Here is a 21,173-nt window from a genome sequence, read left to right as displayed (position 1 = left end):
AAACAGAGAAAAACATTGACTTGTTGTTCCACTTATTTATGCATTCATAAATTCAGCCTGTACGAGCCCTGACTGGAGATCAGACCTGCGGCCTTGGTGTGTCGGGACAGCGCTCTAACCAGCTGAGCTACCAGCCAGTCTTCTAGATGAAGACTCGACTCGGGACTCGCAGGTACACCTTGCTTTAGTATTTTAGTGAACCCACGTTTCTCCTAGTTACACCAGCCCTGGGCACCTCCTAAACCATTTTTTTTTTAATCTTTCCCAGTCCTTCCTTCTAAATTGAAGGCCTCCTGTTCTCACCTTGCTCTCCACCAGCTATTTTTACTAAGTCGCCAGATGAGGCCTCAGCTCCCGACCCTGGTTTGCTTGCTGTCTTCTAGGCCCCTTTTGGTTAGACTAGAGCTGCATTCTCTTCCGCTCCAAGTGTCACTATGAAGAGGAAGGAATATGGGCCTGTATTAGTCAGGGCACTCCAGGGAAACAGAACTAATAAAACACGTGTATGTGGTGACAGTCACTTCAGTACAGGTCTCCCCAACTCCCCTTTCACCTCACCTGGCCTGGTATGGTTTCCCTTGAAAGTCAGGCGGCAGGGGCGAGGCAGGAGAGGGATGCCGGGCTGGAAGTTCATTAGAGGAACGATGGGCTCAGCATCTGCTCTACTCACGAATTCCCAGACTGCGTGTCCAGGCCGAGCCAGAGAACTCTCCTTTCTCTCCGAGTACCTTCCAGCCACAGATCGGGTGAAGGCATTTTCTCCGCCTTCACCAACATCTTGGCCCTGGGTTCCAAGTTTAGCCAAACACTGTCTTTGCAAGGAGCCAAGTCTCTAGCTGGTCAGCCCCACTTGCCCCAAGCACATGTCCACACTCATGAGTCCATGTGTGTGGTTGAGCTGAGCCATAGTGACATTAGTCATGTTCATTGTTGATTGAAAACAAGGGGAAGCTGTAACCAAGGCCTCACTGCTGCTCACTAACTATAACAAGATTATGGAAAGACTCCAAATAGAAATTGTGTATATAACAAGGGGCATTAGGATAAGGCACCAGGCTTTCTCACCTCAGTGACAGAGGTGGTTTGATTCCTTCACTGGAACAAATTTATGTGCATACCCTCCTCAGTGTTGTCTGTGAACTCCTTGATTTATTATTTATTTATTTTTAGAGAGAGAGAGAGGAAGGGAGATAGGAACATCAATCTGTTCCTGTATGTGCCCTGATTGGGGATTGAACCGGTAACCTCTAACCAACTGAGATGATACTCTAACCAACTGAGCTATCTGGCCAGGAATTGGCTTTTTTTTTTTTTTTTTTAGCTTTATTGAAATGTAATTCTGGCCTTGGCTGGTTGGTTCAGTGATAGAGCACTGGCCTACCATGTGGAAGTCTTGGGTTTGATTCTGGGCCAGGACACACAGGAGAAGTGACCATCTGCTTCTCCACCCTTCTCCCTTTATCTCTCTCTCTCTCTCTCTTTTCCTCCCGCAGTCATGGCACAAACAGTTTGAGCAAGTTGGCCCCAGGCACTGAGGATAGCTCCATGGCTTCTACTCAGGGGCTAAAATGGCTCAGTTGCTGAGCCAATGGAGCAGTGGCCTCAGATGGGCAGAGCATCGTTCCATAGGAGGCTTGCCGGGTGGATCCCCGTTGGGATGCATGTGGGATTCTGTCTCTGCCTCCTTGCCTCTCACTTAATAATAAAAAAAGAAAAGAAAAAAATGTAATTCACATTCCATACAATTCACCCATTTAAAATGTGAAAGTCGCCTGGCCTGTGGTGGCACAATGGATAAAGCTTTGACCTGGAATGCTGAGGTCATGGGTTTGAAACCCTGGGCTTGCCCAGTCAAGGCACATATGACAAGCAACCAATAACAACTAAAGTGAAAAAACTATGAGTTGATATTTCTTGCTCCCTCCTCCTCTCTCTGAAAAATCAATAAATGAAATCTTTAAAAGAATAATAAAATAAAATGTACAACTCAATGGTTTCTAGTGTATCCACAGAGTTGTGTAACCATCACCACAAAACAATTACAGAACATTTCATTACCCCTGGAAGAAGCCCCATACTCATAAATAGCCACTCCAATTTCTACCCCCAAACTCCACAGACCCCAGGCAACCACCAATATATTTTCTGTCTCTATAGATTCACCTAGTAAGCATATTTCACATTTTATATAAATTAAAAATCAGATAATATATGGTTTTGACTGATTTTTATCCAGATAAAATAAGTTTAGATCTCATCATGACAAGGAGATAACCAGACCAAGTATTCACTTCCCAAAGATACCAGTCACATTACTCCTCTCAGTGAAATAGGCGAAAAACATCTAAGCATTAAGAAGGTAAGAAATCTTGAATTTCTAGCAGCACTAAACAGATAGAACTCCTGGATTCCATGTAGATTTGACTTACAATCAAAAGAGGTACCGCCTGACCAGGCGGTGGCGCAGTGGATAGAGCATCAGACTGGGATGCAGAGGACCAGGTTCAAGACCCCGAGGTCGCCAGATTGAGCGCGGGCTCATCTGGTTTGAGCAAAAAGCCCACCAGCTTGAACCCAAGGTTGCTGGCTCCAGCAAGGGGTTACTCGATCTGCTGAAGGCCCGCAGTCAAGGCACATATGAGAAAGCAATCAATGAACAACTAAGGTGTTGCAACGCGCAATGAAAAACTAATGATTGATGCTTCTCATCTCTCTCCGTTCCTGTCTGTCTGTCCCTGTCTATCCCTCTCTCTCTCTGAAAAAACAACAACAACAACAAAAACCTAGCTTACCTAACAAAAATAAAAAAATAAAAACGCAATATATTAAAGAAAAAAAAAGAGGTACTAAGAGGCATTTAGTGGACAAGGCACATACGATCACATGGAGAGCCCATTGAACAGTTCTGTCTGGCAGGCTAGGTGGCAAATTTCCTGGAGTCCTGCTGTACCCTTTAAGATGGGTTTCTTGGGAAATTAACTTGCTTACCATTTGCAATTCTCTTCACAAGGGTAATTCAGTTAAGTATGAACCAGGTGTTTTATTTTATTTCTATGTCTTGAATGACTAAGAGAAGGGTGCAGAGGATGTAAAGTCAAATGTGCTCTTTGGGGAATTCACAGCCTCAGAGCTTGTCCCTAGAACCAAAGATACAGATCTCACTGTCTTACAAGGCTGTGCATTTGGCAGATTGTAAGAAAGAAAGTGCTGAGAATTAAAGTCAGTGCTTTGCAAAGAAAAACCTAATTAGCCAGCTCTCACATAGATTCTCTCTAGGCCCCGGGGGGATGGTTTTGCTTTCTGTGTCTGAGAATAATAAAATATTGCTTAAAAAGGTGTAACAGCCCGACTCATGGTGGCGTAGTGAATAGAGCACCAACCTGGGACACTGAGGTCCCATGTTCAATCCCTGAGGTTGCAGGCTTGAGCATAGGCTTATCTGGCTTGAGTGCAGGCTCACCAGCTTGAGCACAGGGGCACTGTCTTAAGTGTAGGATCATAGACATGACCCCATGGTCACTGGCTTGAGACCAAAGGTCAATGGCTTGGAGCCCAAGGTTGCTGGCTTGAGCAAAGGGTCACTGGTTGGACTTGAGGACCCAATCAAAAAAAGAAGGGAACATACACAGACTGACCTATGGGGGTACAGGGGATAGAGCTTTAACTTGGGATGATGAGGTCCCAGGTTTGAAACCTCAAGGTCACCAGCTTGAGTGTGGGCTCATCCAGGTGAAGGTGGGCTCATCAACATGATTGATTCCACAGTTGCTGGCTTGAGCCCAAAGGTCGCTGGCTTGAACAGAGGGTCATTGGCTCGCCTTGAGCCCTCTACCCCATCAAGGCACAAATGAGAAAGCAACTATGAACTGATGTATCTCATCTCTTTCCCTTTCTATTTGTCTCTCTCTCTTTCTCACCCTCCCCCCCAAATGCCCCTGGCTGGTTGTCTCAGTGGATAGAACATAGGCTCAGTGTGCGAGTTTGATTTTTGATTCCCGGTTAGGGCACATGTGAGAAGCAACCATCTGCTTCTCTTTCCTTCCCTCTCTTCTTCTGTCCCTCTTCTCCTCCCACAACCAGTGGCTCAATTGATTTGAACCCTGGACGCTGAGGACAGCTCAGAATTTGAGCATGAGCCCGGGTAGGATTGCCAGGTGGATCCCAGTCAGGGTGCATGTGGGAGTCTATATCTTTAATTCCCTTCCTTTCACTTGAAAAAAAAAAAAAGGCATGTACATAAAAGTTAGAATCTTTGGCTAGAATGCGGGGTGAATCAAGGACCTGCCTTTGAGACAAAACTGGCTGTAGACTTTACAGTGTAGGTTGTAGAAGGCTGGCCTGTTTAGAGGTACTGTTTAGATAAGCAAGCTTGAGCTTGAAGGGCAAAAGTGACGGAGCTTACATAGGAGCAATGACTGAAGGGAGAGAGAAAAGAGCAGGGTGGAAGATGTCTCCGACAGCAACTGTTTCAAGCATTTCTTGACAGCCAGATTCTCTCTCAGGAAATTGCTCCAGTGATGCCTAAGCTTTGTGCAGAAGTTTCAGTGACAGAGACCAAGACCCTTCTCTGTCCTGCGGTTTATACTAGCTCAGGTTATTTCATAGGCTCCTGAGAAGATGCCTGTTCATCAAATAAGTTTGTAAACATGATATACATGTTTGCTCACTTATAGTTTGCTTTGGTTGTGGGGGACAGGCTATAAGCAGGCAGGATCATTATAACCTAAGGCTTAGTTTTAAGACTAAGCTTTTCCCCATACCCTTGACTGTTGCATGATGTGAGTGGTACACTCTCATGAAGAATCCCTTTATGCCTCAGATAAGTGACTTTGTATCAGAGACTTCCTTGTTTGTATATTGGATTAAAGGTTTTGATTTCTACACTATAAGGCAGTGGTCCCCAACCCCCAGGGCTGCGGACAGGTACCGGTCTGTGGGCCATTTGGTACCGGTCCGTGGGCCATTTGGTACCGGTCTGCAGAGAAAGAATAAATAACCTACATTATTTCCGTTTTATTTATATTTAAGTCTGAACGATGTTTTATTTTTTAAAAATGACCAGATTCCCTCTGTTACATCCATCTAAGACTCACTCTTGACTCTTGTCTCGGTCACATGATACATTTATTCGTCCCACCCTAAAGGCCGGTCCATGAAAATATTTTCTGACATTAAACCGGTCTGTGGCCCAAAAAAGGTTGGGGACCACTGCTATAAGGGAGAGCAGAAAAAGGCCACGTAGAGGAGAGGAGAGACAGCCAAGATGGCCAAGTGCTGAAGGAGAAGCCAGTTTGTGCAGAGTTTGTGCAGAGAGAAGGAGATGGGGAACAGAGGTGAAAAAGGCTGGTGAGGTGCTAACCTTTGATTCTAGGAAACTCGGATAAGTCAGTAGCTTTGTGAGCACTGAATGAGTGGGTTTTGGAGCCCAGTGTGTTTTTTTACTTGCCCGCTGGGTACAAGCTAGGATTAAAGCTAATGGCCCACTAATTTTTGGTTCTGTTGTTTTATTACCGTCTGTCCGAATCAAATGATAACCTGCATGGGCCAGGCAGCTGTGATGGTGGCCATGGCTACTGGCCATACATTTGGCGTAGTCGGCAGGATTCAATACATATTGGTATGGAGCCACCACCACCTTTGAGCGGTGGAGTAGAGGACTGGCTGCTGTTATGGTTCCTCATGGCTGTCCTCTTGAGGACTGTAGGCTGGCTGACTTTTACAGCCATGCATGAGGAAACCAAGAGCTCTGTGGAAGAGGCTGCCTGGGACCTGCAAACCGAGCAGTGGAAGGAACTGGAGCAAACATGGTAGAAAGAAATGCCGACCTTGGAGCTGGAGCAAGCACTGAAGGAGGCCAACCAGGTTTCTGATATTCGCTTGAAAATGGAGCAGCTGCTGGAGAAGGAATCACAGGTTTGTGAGTTGCAGATTGCCCTGGACATTGTGGAGAGCCAGCTGCAGCAAGATGCCGGGGCTGAGGTCAGAGCTTGGGCTGCAAGGCCAGAGAGCAGAAAGCAGCAGTGGCCTGGGACTCAAGCCCAGCAGCAGAAGCTGGTGTTTTTAGTTCCTCTTTGGAGGATGAGGAGAATCAGGCTGAAGTTGTGATTGGCAGCATCCAGAAGGTAGAGCCCAGCAGCAAGGAGTTCTTACTACGCCCCTAGTAGGTCTGCGATTTTGGGACATAGAGGTGAATGCCATCATGCTCTCTGGAGCAGAGATAGAAATGCTGACTGCCATTGCCACATGCTCCTCCTTGGGACAGTGTAAGACCTGCCAGGACAGCAGGGATGAAAGGGGTGGTTGAGGCCCCATGTGTGTGGACTGATTCCTGGACTATGACCAGAGTGGGCACTGGCTCCTTTGTTGGATGGACTTATGGATTTTGGACAATGTAATATACTCTGATGGGGGTGGGGGGCCGGCTTTGTGGGAGGCCCTCCTCCTGCCCCAGGAAGCTTTTCAAACATCTAGAAAGAAGTCAGAGGACATTTTGTGCTTTTGGCAAAGTGCTCAGAGACTGGTGAAGTATATCTTTGTAATTGTTGAAATTGTATTATTTGTCATGTTGTAATTTGTGTTATGTGCCTAATTTTCTTGTGCAGGAATACCTGTGTTTTAGATTGTGAAGCAAGCAAAAGGGGTGGAATGTTGGTCAAATAAGTTTGTAAATATAATATATATGTTTGCTTGCTTATAGTTTGCATTGGTTGTGGGGGACAGACTGTAAGCAGGCAGGGTCATTATAGCCTAAGGCTTAGTTTTAAGACCAAGCCTTTCCCACCCTAAGTGACTTTGTATCAGACTTCCTTGTTTGTATATTGGATTAAAGGTTTTGATTTCTACATATAAGGGAGAGCAGAGTAAGGCCACGTGGAGGAGAGGAGAGGCAGCCAAGATGGCCGAGTGCTGAAGGAGAAGCCAGTTTGTGCAGAGAGAAGGAGATGGGGAACAGAGGTGAAAAAGGCTGGTGAGGTACAAACCTTTGATTCTAGGAAAACTCAGATAAGTCAGTGGCTTTGTGAGAGCTGAATAAGTGGGTTTTGGAGCTTGGTGTGTGTTTTTACTTGCCTGCTGGATGCAAGCTAGGACTAAGCTAATGGTCCACCAATTTTTGGCTTCGTTGTTTTATTACCATCTGTCCGAATCAAATGCGAACCTGCATGGGCCAGGCAGCTGTGATGCTGGCCATGGCTACTGGCTTTACGATGCCAGATTGCCTTCTCTGATAGCCCACACTAGGCCAAAGAGGAATGAAGAAAACAAATCACTCAGCTTAGTCAGTTAAAGTGGAAGACTAACACAGGTTTGAATAAAGGAGAAACTGGAACATGCTCAAAACTTACAGTGCTTTATAATATTGTGATTTCTTATCTTCCCATCCTCATTTTAACCTTGAAGGTGGAGAATATGTATTTTTCTTTTATGCTGTCATTCACTGTGCCTGGCACACACTGTGCTGGTCATTTGAAGCAGAGAAGTCACACATACACAGGCAATTATGAGATAAGGGGGAAGAGACAAATTTTCAACAGATTTAAAAATCAGCTTACAAGTAATCAGTAATTAACTATAATACCTTGAAACTCACTCCAAGACCCAGAAGTATTGTTGGACAGATAAAATGTGTTATGCTCACTTTGTTAAAGATGACGCTGCCTACGTGGAGGCCGTTGCCCAGGTGATATTAATGTGTGTCTCTGTGGGCTGTGGGCAGGCAGAATCCTTGTAGCCTGGGGCTTGGTTTTGGGATTAAGCCTTTCCCACCCTTTTTGATGTGGGGTGGTACAATCCCATCATGTCTCTGATAAGTGGCTTTGTATGAGAGACTTCCCTATTTTGTATATTGTATTAAAGGTTTTGATTTCTACACTTTAAAATGGGGGCAGAACGGAAGCTTACTCTCCTGGTTCCTGAGATTAGCATTAGAGAGCAGAGAGCGGAGAAAGGCCATGTGGAAGAGGCCAGGAGAAGCAGCCAAGATGGCGGAGTGTTGAGTGAGAAGCCAGTTTGTGCAAAGTTTGTGCAGAGAGAAGGAAGGAGATGGGGAACAGAGGTGAATAAGTCTGGTGAGCTAGAAACCTTTGATTCTAGGAAACTCGGATAAGTCAGTAGCTTTGTGAGCACTGAATGAGAGTGGGTTTTGGAGCCCAGTGTGTGTTTTTACTTGCCCGCCGGGTGCAAGCTAGGATTAAAGATGATTGCCCATCAGTTTTTGGCTCCGTTGTTTCTTTACTGACTGTCCGAATCCAATGCGAACCTGCATGGGCCAGGCTGCTGTGATGGTGGCCCTGGCCTTGGCTGCTGGCTTTACAAGTATCTTAAAAATTAATCCCATGAAATGTATCATACATGTAAGTGAATTAAAGGAAAGCCACAATTTTATAAGAAATTTATATAAAAAAAAACACCCATGTATGTAATTGCTTAAAACAGTCTAGAAATTTTTCTTTTTCTGGATGAGTTCTTCTGTTGCATGAAGTGAAAAGACCAGGAAGGAAAATATAAAACTCCTGGGTTGGAGAAGAGTGTCCTCATTCTGGGAAGAAAAAAAATGTATTAAAACACCAGAACTTCATGCTGCTTTCTAAACTGCCTCAGCCAAAGAAAATAATGCAGGTCTAAATTAGGTTAACTGAGATGACTATAAAACAGTGAGAATGTTCAGATGTGGGAGATTACGATAAGTGGAAGATTTAGTATCTGCTCAAGGAGAGAAGGTTCAGTGCCATGACTCAGAGTAAAGAGGTTTGTTGGTAATCAGTCCTTGAACTACCAAAACCAAATAAATACAACATAAATCCAAAATCAGAAGTAGAAAGTAGAAAATGAGAGACGGAAATACTGACTGTTGGGTAAACAAATGATTTTAGGTTTGCTAGCTTGTGTTGGGGCAGCGCCTTGTGTGTCTAGTCCATGGAGGGCTGCGGGTGCTTGCCCTCAGTGTGGCAGCTTACAATTGTGGATTGCCTGTGGCCATGGGGAGGGGTGATTGTTTGCTATCCTTTTGCAGGAGAGAGAGAGAGAGAGAGAGTGAGAGAGAGAGAGAGAGAGGAAGAGAGATTTCTGCCAGGCCTGTTTGGCTGAGCCCTACTGAGGCTGGTGGGGCCTGGAGTCCGGAGGTGAGTCCGGAGAACGAGTCTGGGTCGTGGAACCAGAGACCGAGTTGGGGCTTGGGAGCCCTGACTTGCTTGGCTGGGGAGTGCTGAGGCTGGTGGGGTCCTGAGATGGGAGAAAGGGAAGAGGCCTTCCCCACTTGTTTGCTCGTCTTCCATTATGAGACTGTAATAAATGAAATGGGCCACCATTTTCTGACTCCACAGTTTTTTTACTGTCTGCCCAAATTCAATGAGAATCTGCATGGCCATGGCAGCAGCCACTGGCCTTATTTATTATTATTATTATTATTTATTATTATTTATTTATTTATTTTTATACAGAGAGAGTCAGAGGGACGGATAGATAGGGACAGAGAGACAGGAATGGAAAGAGATGAGAAGCATCAATCATTAGTTTTTTGTTGTGACACCTTAGTTGTTCATTGATTGCTTTCTCATATGTGCCTTGTCCGTGGGGCTACAGCAGACTGAGTAACCCCATGCTTGAGCCAGCAAGCTTGGGTCCAAGCTGGTGAGCTTTGCTTAAACCAGATGAGCCCACGCTCAAACTTGTGACCTCAGGGTCTTGAACCTAGGTTCTCCGCATCCCAGTCCGATGCTCTATCCACTGCGCCACCGCCTGGTCAGGCTAGGTCACTGGCCTTAAACTGACCTTATGAAATTAAGTGTTTAACTTGTCCCTCCCCACCAGGTGTAGCCAACCCTAATGGACTAGCCATTTCTCAGTCAGTGGTTCTCATCTGGAATGTTCAAGAGAAAGATCAGGAAGCTATTTAAAAAGTCAGAAGCTAGGGCCCAGCTTAAACCTACTGAATCTGGGGCAAGATTTCTGACGCTGAGTTATTTTTTTAATGTTTATTTTATTGATTTTAGAGAGAGGAAGTGAGAGAGTGAGAGACAGGAACATCAATCTGCTCCTGCATGTGCCCCAACTAGGGATCAAAACCAACAACCTCTGTGCTTCAGTGTGATAAGGTGTCAAGGAACTATAAAACTGTTGATACTGGTATTCCAAAAAGAAGAGCCAGGTCTCCCTTACCCCTTTTCTGAGGAGACAAAAACCCCAAGAGAAAGAGATTAAAGGGGCAAAGTTAGTTAGTAGTTAATCATAGTTTAACTAGAGTTCTCTGGAAGGACTGACATGATGTGCTAGACAGAGCAAAGAAGACAGAGCCTATCTGAAAACCCCTTCCTCTTCTCCTATCTTAAAAGCCTTTAGGAGACAGTGTTTACATATTTTAATTAAAAATTTCTATAACTCTTCCTGCCCTCCTGGAGTCATGAGGGTGACGTATACCTCTAGAACAAGGGATCAGGACCCCACTCCCTTTGCTTGAAAAACCTGTATTCTGCAACATTTTATATGCTTTCTAATAATCATCCCTCTTGAAATTCTTAATATGTATAAAACTTGTAAACTAAGCAAGTGGGGACTGACTAGCTTATTAGGTTTCCTAATAAGCTAGCCCTAACGCATTTAGCAAAGGTAATTTCATTTAGCTTCTCTCCTTATCCTAAGCTAAACATTTCATTTCCCACTATTGTGGTGACAGGGATAGGTGGTAGACCCTAGATAATTTGGGAATGCCTTTGATATGTAAAACATTTACCACTACTATATTGATATGTAAAATATTTATTACTACTGTGTAATTACCTTGTGGTCTTGATGTGTAGGAATATTTTTCCTTTTAATAGATCCTATAGATAAATGTAAGCTTATCAGTAAATGACTTCAGTACCTTTGTTCTTCCTCCTTTTCCCCTCAACAAGTATGTGATCAACCGGCTACAATCTGGGCTGCATGACTTGGGTGAGCTAAACCCCGTGTATGCCTTGTTGTCTTATTAATAAAGCTCCTTCTAAAATTTCTTCTGTATCCTGCCTTGGAGTCTCTATGTAATCCGTGGACTACACTACTTTATACATTTGTATAATGTATACACCTAGGGGCTCGTCCAGATTGCCGGTGTTCCGTGTTACTGGGTAGAGACACCTGGACAGGCTGGCCTCTTCGGAAGGTTGCCTGACCCCACTGGACCTCTCGGAGGGACATTCCAGGGCTCTAGTTATCCTATGGGTCTCGGAGAACTTTCTGGCAGACACCCCTGGCCCCCAGATTCAACCATAAAATTAAGGAGTCAACATTGACCTCCAGACGTAAGGAAAGTAAAGTAAATCTTTTGCTTTGCTGGATTTTGAATTGTATTGGACTAGTAGATTTGAAACTATTGTGGGCAGAGGATCAGATGCGATCAAAACTCATGTAATGGGCTCTCCAGGGCCAAGACGTTGGCAGAAAGTTTTAATGCCGGGAGCTCTCTGGTAGAGCAGAGAGCCCTGGTTAGTGAAGGAGCAATCTGGTAGAGCAGAGAGCCTCGGTTAGTGGAGAAGCTCTCTGGTAGAGCAGAGAGCCTTGGTTTAATGCCAGACACTGGTGGGAGCAGAGAGTTCTGGTTAGGGGAAGAACTCTACCTTTTCCTTGCAACTGTTCTGTCTAAAAAAACCCCTGAGTGATTGGTGTGTGAATGGGGATCTCTGGTGCCAGCACCTGAGTTTCCAGTTTGTGGTTCCACGGTGAATAACTACAGAGTCTGATTGGGCTCCAACCTACGGTTCTGTGGCGATCCTAATACGGCTTAGGGTGGTATCAGACACTCTCTGATCTAGTCCAGGCTTTATATCAACCCACCAATGCTAAGAGGCACCTAAGCTCCTGCGAGAGACGCGGCCAGGAGGGCACTTGAGAGGCTCCTGATGGAGCAACCCCTTTCCTTGTCTGTTGAACTGTGCCTAAAAGTCAAGTGTAAATGTAAATAGTGAATTGTCTGTTTTGTAGGTTCTCTTTGTTTGTCTGGAAAATCTCTGGTGCAATTTCAATTGGAAATTTCTGACTTAAAACCAGAGACAGAAGTGAAGGGAAATTCGTAAACTCCATATGGTTTAGTGGCTGTCCACCGGAAGGTGAGGGAAACCTCTTCCATCTCCAGGTCTGACCTGGTCAGGGGTGTATACTGACCGGCCTATACTAAGGAGAGCAAATATCCCAAGGTGGACTCAGCAGATGGTTGTCACTTTTGAAAGGCAACTCTGAGAAAACCATTCTAAAGCCCACAAAATATAAAAAAATGGCAAAATAGCAAAGCAAAATTCATAAAAATATTATATTGCTTAAAGCTAAAACTAACTAAAGACCTAAGAGAGTGCTAAAAGAAGTGTGTTAAGCCTAATCCGGAGGGACTCGAAACATTGAAGACACAAACAAAATCCGTCGATTCCACACCAAAGCTTTATTGTCTAGCTTGGCCAAGCGGCAGCAACTCCGACAGAAATCTGAGGGAGAGCGTGCCGGCCCTTTGTTCTACCTAGTTTTTATAGTTTTGCAAGCGGGAAGTACAGAAGCAAAAATTGTAATTACGTGCCCTTTACCACTATTGGTTATAGTCATATGCCCTTTAACATGATAGGACTATGTTTAATTTGCAAGCCATACATCATTTTGGAGAAAACAAAATTTACAAGTCAACACAATGATAGAAAGATGTCTCTTTACATATTAAGAGACTGTCCTATATTCTCTAATGTTTATCCGCCATCTCCTTGTCCAGAGTCACACACCTTAACTATATGCATTTATATGGGAGAGGTAGTTTCCGTGGGGACTAATGCCTGCAAATGGCTCATTGCTATAAGAAAAGGTTTATTTTGGCTTTTCTCTTCCTGCACTTGGCTAGCCATTCACCCCTTTCCCCACAGGTGTGGTGGAATGTCAGGGAATCCATGTTTTCCTTCCCTTTGCATTTACAATACAATGCCAAGGGCCATCCTGGTTTTATGCCAATCACACAGTACAGAGATTATTCACAAAATTTTTCTGCACACCTTAACCCAAATCAATAAAATGTTCTTTAAGCCTCTTAAGATATTAATATTGATTCTGTAGCTTTTGGTACTTTACAACACCTGCGGGTGAGGTGGCGCAGTGGCTCCTCAGGGCTCCTCAGTATCGAGTAGAAACTAGTTTCAGATATTTACATACTGACCCAAAGAAGTTTTACCCATTTGGAAAATATGGGGTAGGAATTAAATATTAAGAAGGAAAATAGAAAAATTAAAACTTTCTTTAGAAGAATATAAAAATAAGAACCAGACTTCACTAAAATGTATCCTTAAGAATTTTTAAATTAGATTTTCCAATAATTATAGTATAAAAATTGTCTAAAAAGACATTGAAAACGCTGTGAATTAAAGTGACCAACTTTTAGAGCAGACTGGCCAAACCAAGAATTGCCAGACCGGAGAAAGCACAGGCAGTCTAGTACACTGTCACCGGGCACCTACCCACGAGCAGGTAGTATAGCCAGGTGGCAGCTGACTGCGGCAGCAGAGGCTGCAGCTGCGCACAGAAAGCGGTGGGGAAAAGAAAAAAAGCGGCAGACAGGTGGTGCTGCCTCCAAGGTGTTTCGGGCCAGCCAAGCCTGGGTCGCGCTCACTTAGGCTCCGTGGCGCGGCTGGGCGTGTTGGCTCCTCGCACAGCTCCAGGCACCTGCTCCTCTTCCTCCCCTCTGCACCGGGAATCCCAGGCACCCTGACTGATTCCCTTATATTTACTAACAAAGAAACCTCCGCTTGGCTTAAGGGCTGCACCAAGTGATTAAGACAAAAGATTTTAACAGCGCAGTAAACTAGGGCTACCACCCTTTTGCTACAGCCCCCCTCCTCTGCTTTGGCTCCGGGGAATCACTGCCTCATACCTAGAGCCAGACCTGAGGAGAAGATTTAGGGAATACTGCCCCTTCTAAAATCCACTGCTTTAGTCATGATGGTCAAGAATTGTAAGAAAGGGTTTTCAGGGGATTACAAGGTTACTATGTCCCCGGGGAAATTGAGGACCTTGTGTGAACTAGAATAGCCCACTGTTGGAAAAATTAGTTTGTAAAATTTGTGTATTTTGAGTTTGCTACTTTTATTGTTAAAAATAATGCTGGGCAGCCATGTGTGTGCTTACCTCAGAGAAGGGCAATTGGTTGCAATTTGCAGATTAGATTGCATTCCTGCTTGGGAGGGTCCATTGTTTTTGCTCAAGTTTGCTGGAGAAGAGGCAGAGAAAGAAGCATGTTTGGGGGGAGAGGGGATGGGTTAGCATCTCTTTTGCCAGCTGAATAGCTATGAAATAGTGAGTGCATTTTGACCATTCCTTATTTTTCTCAGTAGTAATTTACAATCCTCTTATTGTAAATTGTACTAAATTTGTACTAATGATGAGATATATAAAATTGTATAGTCTGCCAAATACAAAGATTTCCTTTTGTACCAAAGATCCATTGTTGTAGAAAAACTATTTTCTATGTTAGAAATGTATGTGTTATTTCAGGAATCTTTTGTTAATTCTCCCTCTTATTTGCAATTTCATAGCCCTGTGATGTTGAAATCTAGGTTTAAATATTACAGGATATATAATGATTATTAATGATATCTTTTTATATGATGTATAAATGTTCAGTTATTATCATTTTTGAAGCAGTTTAAGTGGTAAGGTTCAGTCTGCTCATGAGCTGTGGACCGCAGAAGCAGTATTATTCAGTGTTAGGTCACCAAACCCAGAGTGACAAATATTACTATTGATTGGCTTAACGGTAGAATTCTCAACAAAGTAGGTAGAAGGGAGGAAAAAAATTATTAATTGTGGTAGTAGGAAACATTTAAGTTTTGTGCCCAGATTGAAAGGGCTATAAAACATGTGAACAGAAATCTGTTTCTCTTGAGCTTTTTAGACATTATCTGTTAGGGTGCGTAAAGTTACAGCATAAATAAGGTATGTTTTCTTAGAATGTAAAAGGGATTCATAATTAAGTAGAGTATAAGATTTATTTTATGAAGTATTGGTTTTTAACTAGATCTTTACAATTTGAGGTATAGATGTAATAGGACATAATTTAAATCTCTATAGTGATCTATAGAATTAAAAAGCTGAGAATCCCCTTTCTTGAGGAAGCCTGAAGCCCTAACAGAACTGTTAGAATCTGTACTGTACATACATTGCCCCAGTTAGGACTGATAGATACATGAATTTACCAGGAATTCCAACTGCCGTTTTGATGTTCCGCTTATCTGTCAGGCCTCACCCTTACTCACTGGATAATCACCCCTGAGGCAGAAGAATTCCAGGAAGCTGGTAAACCTGCCCCAAGAAAGAGTGTTCCAGAAAGCTGAAATCCTAAAACCATAAAAGGGAACATACCAGAACTTTTGACTCAGTACCCTCTTAGGCTCTCCCAAATGCTATAAAATTCGCCCCCTAGTCTGTAATCGGTGCCCTTCTCCCGGGAGAAGTGCCCGGCAGGGTTCCTTTCTTTCTTTCAATAAAGCCTGTTACTCTGGTCTTTTTGGACTCCCATGGATTCCAACAAGGACAACAGAGACCACCTTGAGAAAATGTTTCTGGTTGCCTGGCCTAAGTGGGACCCTAACAGCCAAGCAGGAGAAGAAACTTTGAACACTCTTCACCAGTTTATGTTAGCTGGGATCAGGGGAGCTACTAAGAAACCTATATATTTATCTAAGGTATCAGAAGTTATTCAAGGTCCTTAAGAGTCTCCCACAGCTTTCTTAATGAGACTGCAGGAAGCTGATAGAGCAGGGGTCCCCAAACTACGGCCCATGCGGCCCCCTGAGGCCATTTATCCGGCCCCCACCGCACTTCCAGAAGGGGTACCTCTTTCATTGGTGGTCAGTGAGAGGAGCATAGTTCCCATTGAAATACTGGTCAGTTTGTTGATTTAAACTTACTCGTTCTTTATTTTAAATATTGTATTTGTTCCCGTTTTGTTTTTTTACTTTAAAATAAGATATGTGCAATGTGCACAGGGATTTGTTCATATTTTTTTTTATAGCCTGGCCCTCCAACAGGCTGAGGGACAGTGAACTGGCCCCCTGTGTAAAAAGTTTGGGGACCCCTGTGATAGAGCCTACACACCCCTAAACCCTGAAGTGCCAGAAAACTGCTAGGGTAATTAACTTTGCTCTTTGTGTCCAGTCAGCTCCAGACATTAGAAAGAAACTCAGGAGGAAGGAGGACTAGGACTCAGCTAGGAAAAAATCAGTGTGCATATTACAAGGAGGAAGGACATTAGAAAAATAAATATTCAAAATTACAAGCAGCCAAGGCAAGCTCTAAGGTCCCGAACTTTGAGGGCTGAGCCTCTGGGAGCCTGTGGTAACAGGGAAAACTGGACTTTCTAATAGACACTGGAGCAACACATTTGGTCTTAACTGAACCTCTTGGACCTATCACTACTCACAAAATTCCAGTACAAGGGGCCACGAGAAAAACTGCATACTATCCATTGACCACCCAGTGGACAGTCAATCTAGGGCAAGGAACTGTCACCCATCCGTTCTTGGTCGTGCTGGAATGTCCCTACCCTTTAATAGGATGGGACTTGTTACAAAAGCCCCAGGCCACAATTTTCTTTCAAAGGGGAAAATACAACTTTAACAATAGGGGCCAATATGAAAACTTCAAACGCCAGGTTACAGCTACTCTTAACCACCCCTCTCTCAGAGGAATATCTCCTACAGGAATCAACTAAGCTGGGAGAGGCCCACAGCCCATCTCTCCTCTGGCAGCTTCAGGAGAGTTATCCAGGAATATGAGCGGAAACCAACCCTCCCAGACTAGCTGCCCACCAGCCGCCTATAGTCATGCAGCTACTAATAACTGCAAGCCTACTCCCTGATGATGACCCAGCCACCCTGTGACATGACTGTACAGAGGTAATCAACATCATACAGACTGCCCAACCAGACTTAAAGGACTCTGAGTTGCCAGACGCCAATGAGGTACTGTACACAGATGGGAACAGTTACATACAGGACGGCATCAGGTACAAAGGAGCTGCAATAGTGACCCTGGACTGGGTCATCTAAGCGTAGGCACTGAGCAGGGGAACTTCAGACAAAGGGCAGAACTCATAGCCCTTATCCAGGCCCTCAGATAAGAAAAGGATCTCTGCCTGACCTGTGGTGGCGCAGTGGATAAAGTGTTGACCTAGAAATGCTGAGGTTGCCGGTTCGAAACCCTGGGCTTGCCTGGTCAAGGCATATATGGGAGTTGATGCTTCCAGCTCCTCCCCCCCCTTCTCTCTCTCTGTCTCTCCCTCTCCTCTCTAAAATGAATGAATAAATAAATAATTAAATTAAAAAAAAAGAAAGAAAAGGATTTCTGACATCTGCTGAGTAAGGACCCCAGTATTCCTCTGCATGACTGCTCTGCCGAATTAGACTCTGGCCAGGCTGCGGTTCCAGAGTTTTCTGCACAGATGGCAGCAGTGTTGTTGTAGACAGGGTCCAACATGCTAGAGCAACTGTAGTGACTCTTGATAAGACCATCTAGGCTCAAGCCTTGCCACATAAGACCTCGGCTCAGCAGGCAGAACTTACTACTCTCACTCAGGCATTGAGGCAGGCCAGGGAAAGAAGACCAGAGACTATAGCCCTTATTTGTTGCCCAGGACACCAGAAAAGGGGACTCATTAGAGACAAAAGGAAATTGGGCAAAAAGCCAAAAATGTAGCCCTAAACCAGTGGGGCCTTTAGAGATTTTAGTAGCTAAAAAGGACCACTAAGAATAAAAGGGTTAGAAATACCAGACAAAAGACTTTTCTTACCTGAAGACCTAAGTAAAGAGATTAACAACCAGGCCTAGAATCTATTACAGAAGGCATAGCATCCTTATGTTTAGTCTGTGCCCAAATAAATACTAAGCAAAGTAAAGAAATTATAAAGAAAAACGGGGAAGGAGGAACTTTCCCAGGTGAACGTTTAGAAAAAGTTTTTACGAAAGGATAGTAGAAGTTTCCTTACTAAAAATGAGACTATAGTAACAGTTGTTAAGAAATTACTAGGGCGGGCGGTTCTGGCGCTCGCCCGGGCGGCGGCGCACGGCGGGGGGCTATTGGGGTGCGCGTGTGAGTGGTCTGAGTGAGTGGACGCCGCCGCGGCGCCATGCAGCTGACAGTGAAGGCTCTTCAGGGCCGTGAGTGCAGCCTGCAGGTGTCCGAGGATGAGCTGGTGTCCACGCTGAAACATCTGGTCTCTGAGAGGCTGAACATCCCCGTGTGCCAGCAGCGGCTGTTGTTCAAGGGCAAGGCCCTTGCAGATGGCAAAAGACTCTGATTATAGCATTGGGCCCAATTCCAAGCTCAACCTAGTCGTCAAACCTCTGGAAAAGGTGTTACTGGAAGAAAGCGCCGCCTGGAAACTGGTTGAGGCTCCACCCCCACGCCCACCAGCCTGGCAGCTCATTGCAAAAATCCTAGCACGCCACTTCAGTGCTGCAGATGCCAGCAGAGTCCTGGATCAACTACAGAGGGATTATGAGAGATCTCTAAACCGCCTGACCCTAGATGACATCGAACGTTTAGCTAGCCGCTTCCTGCACCCCAAAGTCACTGAAGCTATGGAGAAGGGGTTCTCCAAATAGGATTCACAGAGTGTGGGGATGAGCCCTGCCAGGCTGCAAGCTGCATGTAGCATTAAATGTGTTCTCATGTTGCAATTTGGCTTATAATACTAATAGCTGACGGGTACCCTGGAACCTGTACCCAGCTCTTGCTAGGTTCCAGGCACCACTGAAAGCACTTGACCTGGGTTTGCTCTTGCACCTTGAACAAAATGTGAGACAGCTGAGGCTCCTTGCAGTGAAAGGGGGAAGCCAGAATCCAAGTCCAGCCAGTTTCTGGAAGTGCCTCAGGATAAGAAGGGAAAGGGGACGTTTGGAAGATTCCAAAGGATGGGCTTTGGCATTTAGTGTTTAGCCCACTGAGAATAAATCCTCAAGTGACTCCTTTTCAGACCTCTGGCATTGGTGAGAGGTCAGGTGACAGCCAGCCCTGGATTCCCTCCGCGCTACAGCCAGTGCACACTCAATGAAGGAAAGGCAGGTTGGGGAGTCAGGGATGAACATCGCCCAGCTCTACGGTATGATCTCAGGCAAGTGCCTGTGCCATATTGGTCCCTAGCCATTGACTGCCCACTGAAGGCCACTCCTTAAATCTCACTCAATTTCCTTCACCTTACCCCAGACCCAGGGTGGGGGGCTGTCTATAGAAGTCTTCCCTTTTGTGTTTCATAAACAAACAGGACAGAAGCCAAATGATGACCAAGCATGGCCCAGAGATGGGGTATCCTGGCCCTCCTGTCACAGCTCTTCCCTGGACACCGCCTTTGCTTGTCTCTCACTGGACACGGGCAGGTCTTGCTCCCTAGGGGTGACAGGTGACTGGCTTGAGGTCACTCAGCAAAGCAGTGCCAGAGCCAGGACTTAGCCTGGCCCCCGCATCATGTGCTCACCCTAGAATGGAAGTGGACCCTTCCCCCACCACGTATGCACAAGGGCTTTCACTTTGCACGACCCTTACTGTCATTAGAGGAAACTTTGGGATGCCAGGGAGGGGGCAGAAGCACATCCTGGTGGCACTGATCCCCCCACCCTACCTGGTATGGGCGCTAGATGTTGTCTAGACACCTGCTCCTTGGAGGAGGCGACCCCGGACAGTTGAGGCTGGAAGGAAGCTGTGTGCACAGGAGGAAGGATGCTCCAGCCCCATCACCATCCCTGCCCAAGGCCCTTCTACCTGGGTCCCTGGGCTGGGAAGACAAGAGGCCTTACGGGTGAAGGATTTCAAGAGCGGAAGGAAGCCCCTGGCCCACCTGAGAGCTGAGCATATCAAAGAGCAGGGCCCACATAGAAGCCTATGTGATCCAGCCGCTCAGTCAGGAAGTTTGTGTTGCAATTTTAAATAGCACTAAAGGTGAATGTGAGACTTAGACTTTGATCCAAAAAGAACTATACTAGCTAGGCTGCTGTTGGTTTCCAGTAATTGGTTTAGCCATAAAGGAAATTGGTTTAAACAAGAAAGGAAACTTAACTGGTTTACAAAACTGAGAAGTCCAGGGTATTGGCAACAGATGAACAATTTCCCCAAATACCCAGTTTCTTCCTACCTCCCCTGTGCACTTACTCTGCAGTGTCTGCTTTATCCCAGGCTGCCGCCTCAGGATCAAAGATGGCTGCCTTCAGCTTCCACTGAAGCCCTTGTTCATAGCCAGCAAGGTGCACCTTCTGGCCCTGTAGTATAGCTTCTTTCTTGGATGCCCCCAGCAAATAAATGTTGTCCTTTTATTGGTCAAAAAAAAAAAAAGAAATTACTATATGTTACCCATTAATACTAGATATAATAATATTATATCTAAGGTCTCACAGCTAGTAGGAAAGGCACTCAATATTAATTAGAAATTATATTGTACTTATAGGCCTCAGAGTTTGAGAAAAATAAACCAAACTCTGACAAAGTCCTGATCAAATTTATTCTAAAAACTGTGGACTGACTTACTCCCCCAGTTTTGCTAAAAGCTAAATGCCCCCCTACTGGGCAAAATTCACCCCATATAGAATTTTACTAGACAAGGTGATACCTCTTCTTTTTAAGCTCCTTTGGAGACCCCCTTGGAGATGGTGCAAACAGATCCCACCAATCCCTGTAAGCTGACCCTGAAAAGGACAACATGCTCTGCTTCAGCCTCAAACCGGAAGCTTGCTGGTCTACGCACTCTGAAGCCTGAGGAACCTCCCAGAGGGGTTCCTTATAATTGGACTCTGGGGAGGAAGAGAAACTGAGGTCAAAGGAAAACCAGAACAAGTCGTCTTAAGGGTTGATGCATATACTGCTATGAGTCATACAGAAGGGAGATATAAGTCCCTTTACTAGAAAGGAAGCTACAAGGTAAATGAAAAATATATATGTGCTTATAGCTACCCTATAAAGTAACCTAAAAATTTTAGCTACTTAGAGGAAGGACACCTCCAAAAGGAAGTATACGTTAAAGAAAAATTACTTGTTGCCAGCTTGGTTGTCACTAAAGGTTAAGATTTTTAAAATGAAAAGTTCTGACTATAAAAGAATTGTATGGTTTTGATAATGAAAGGTGTAAAGTATAGAAATACTTTTAAAAGAAAAAGAAAAAATGTAAGTTGTTATGAAGGCTAGTTATTTC

At 44.7% G+C, this 21,173-nt stretch overlaps 1 protein-coding gene across 1 annotated transcript; it reads left to right on the top strand.

Moving 5' to 3' along the window:
- The first annotated feature begins 17,971 nt into the window (after positions 1 to 17,971).
- Positions 17,972 to 19,888, top strand: LOC136384111 (ubiquitin-like protein 4A). The gene is given in 2 exon segments (XM_066354190.1): positions 17,972 to 18,286; positions 18,288 to 19,888. Coding segments are annotated over 2 exon segments (477 nt in total). The 5' UTR covers positions 17,972 to 18,122; the 3' UTR covers positions 18,601 to 19,888.
- Positions 19,889 to 21,173: the final 1,285 nt, after the last annotated feature.

This window comes from Saccopteryx leptura, chromosome 12, assembly GCF_036850995.1.
Source record: "Saccopteryx leptura isolate mSacLep1 chromosome 12, mSacLep1_pri_phased_curated, whole genome shotgun sequence".
Lineage (NCBI taxonomy): Eukaryota > Metazoa > Chordata > Mammalia > Chiroptera > Emballonuridae > Saccopteryx > Saccopteryx leptura.
Note: the sequence above shows the minus strand (reverse complement) of the source record. Positions and strands in the feature narration are given on the sequence as shown.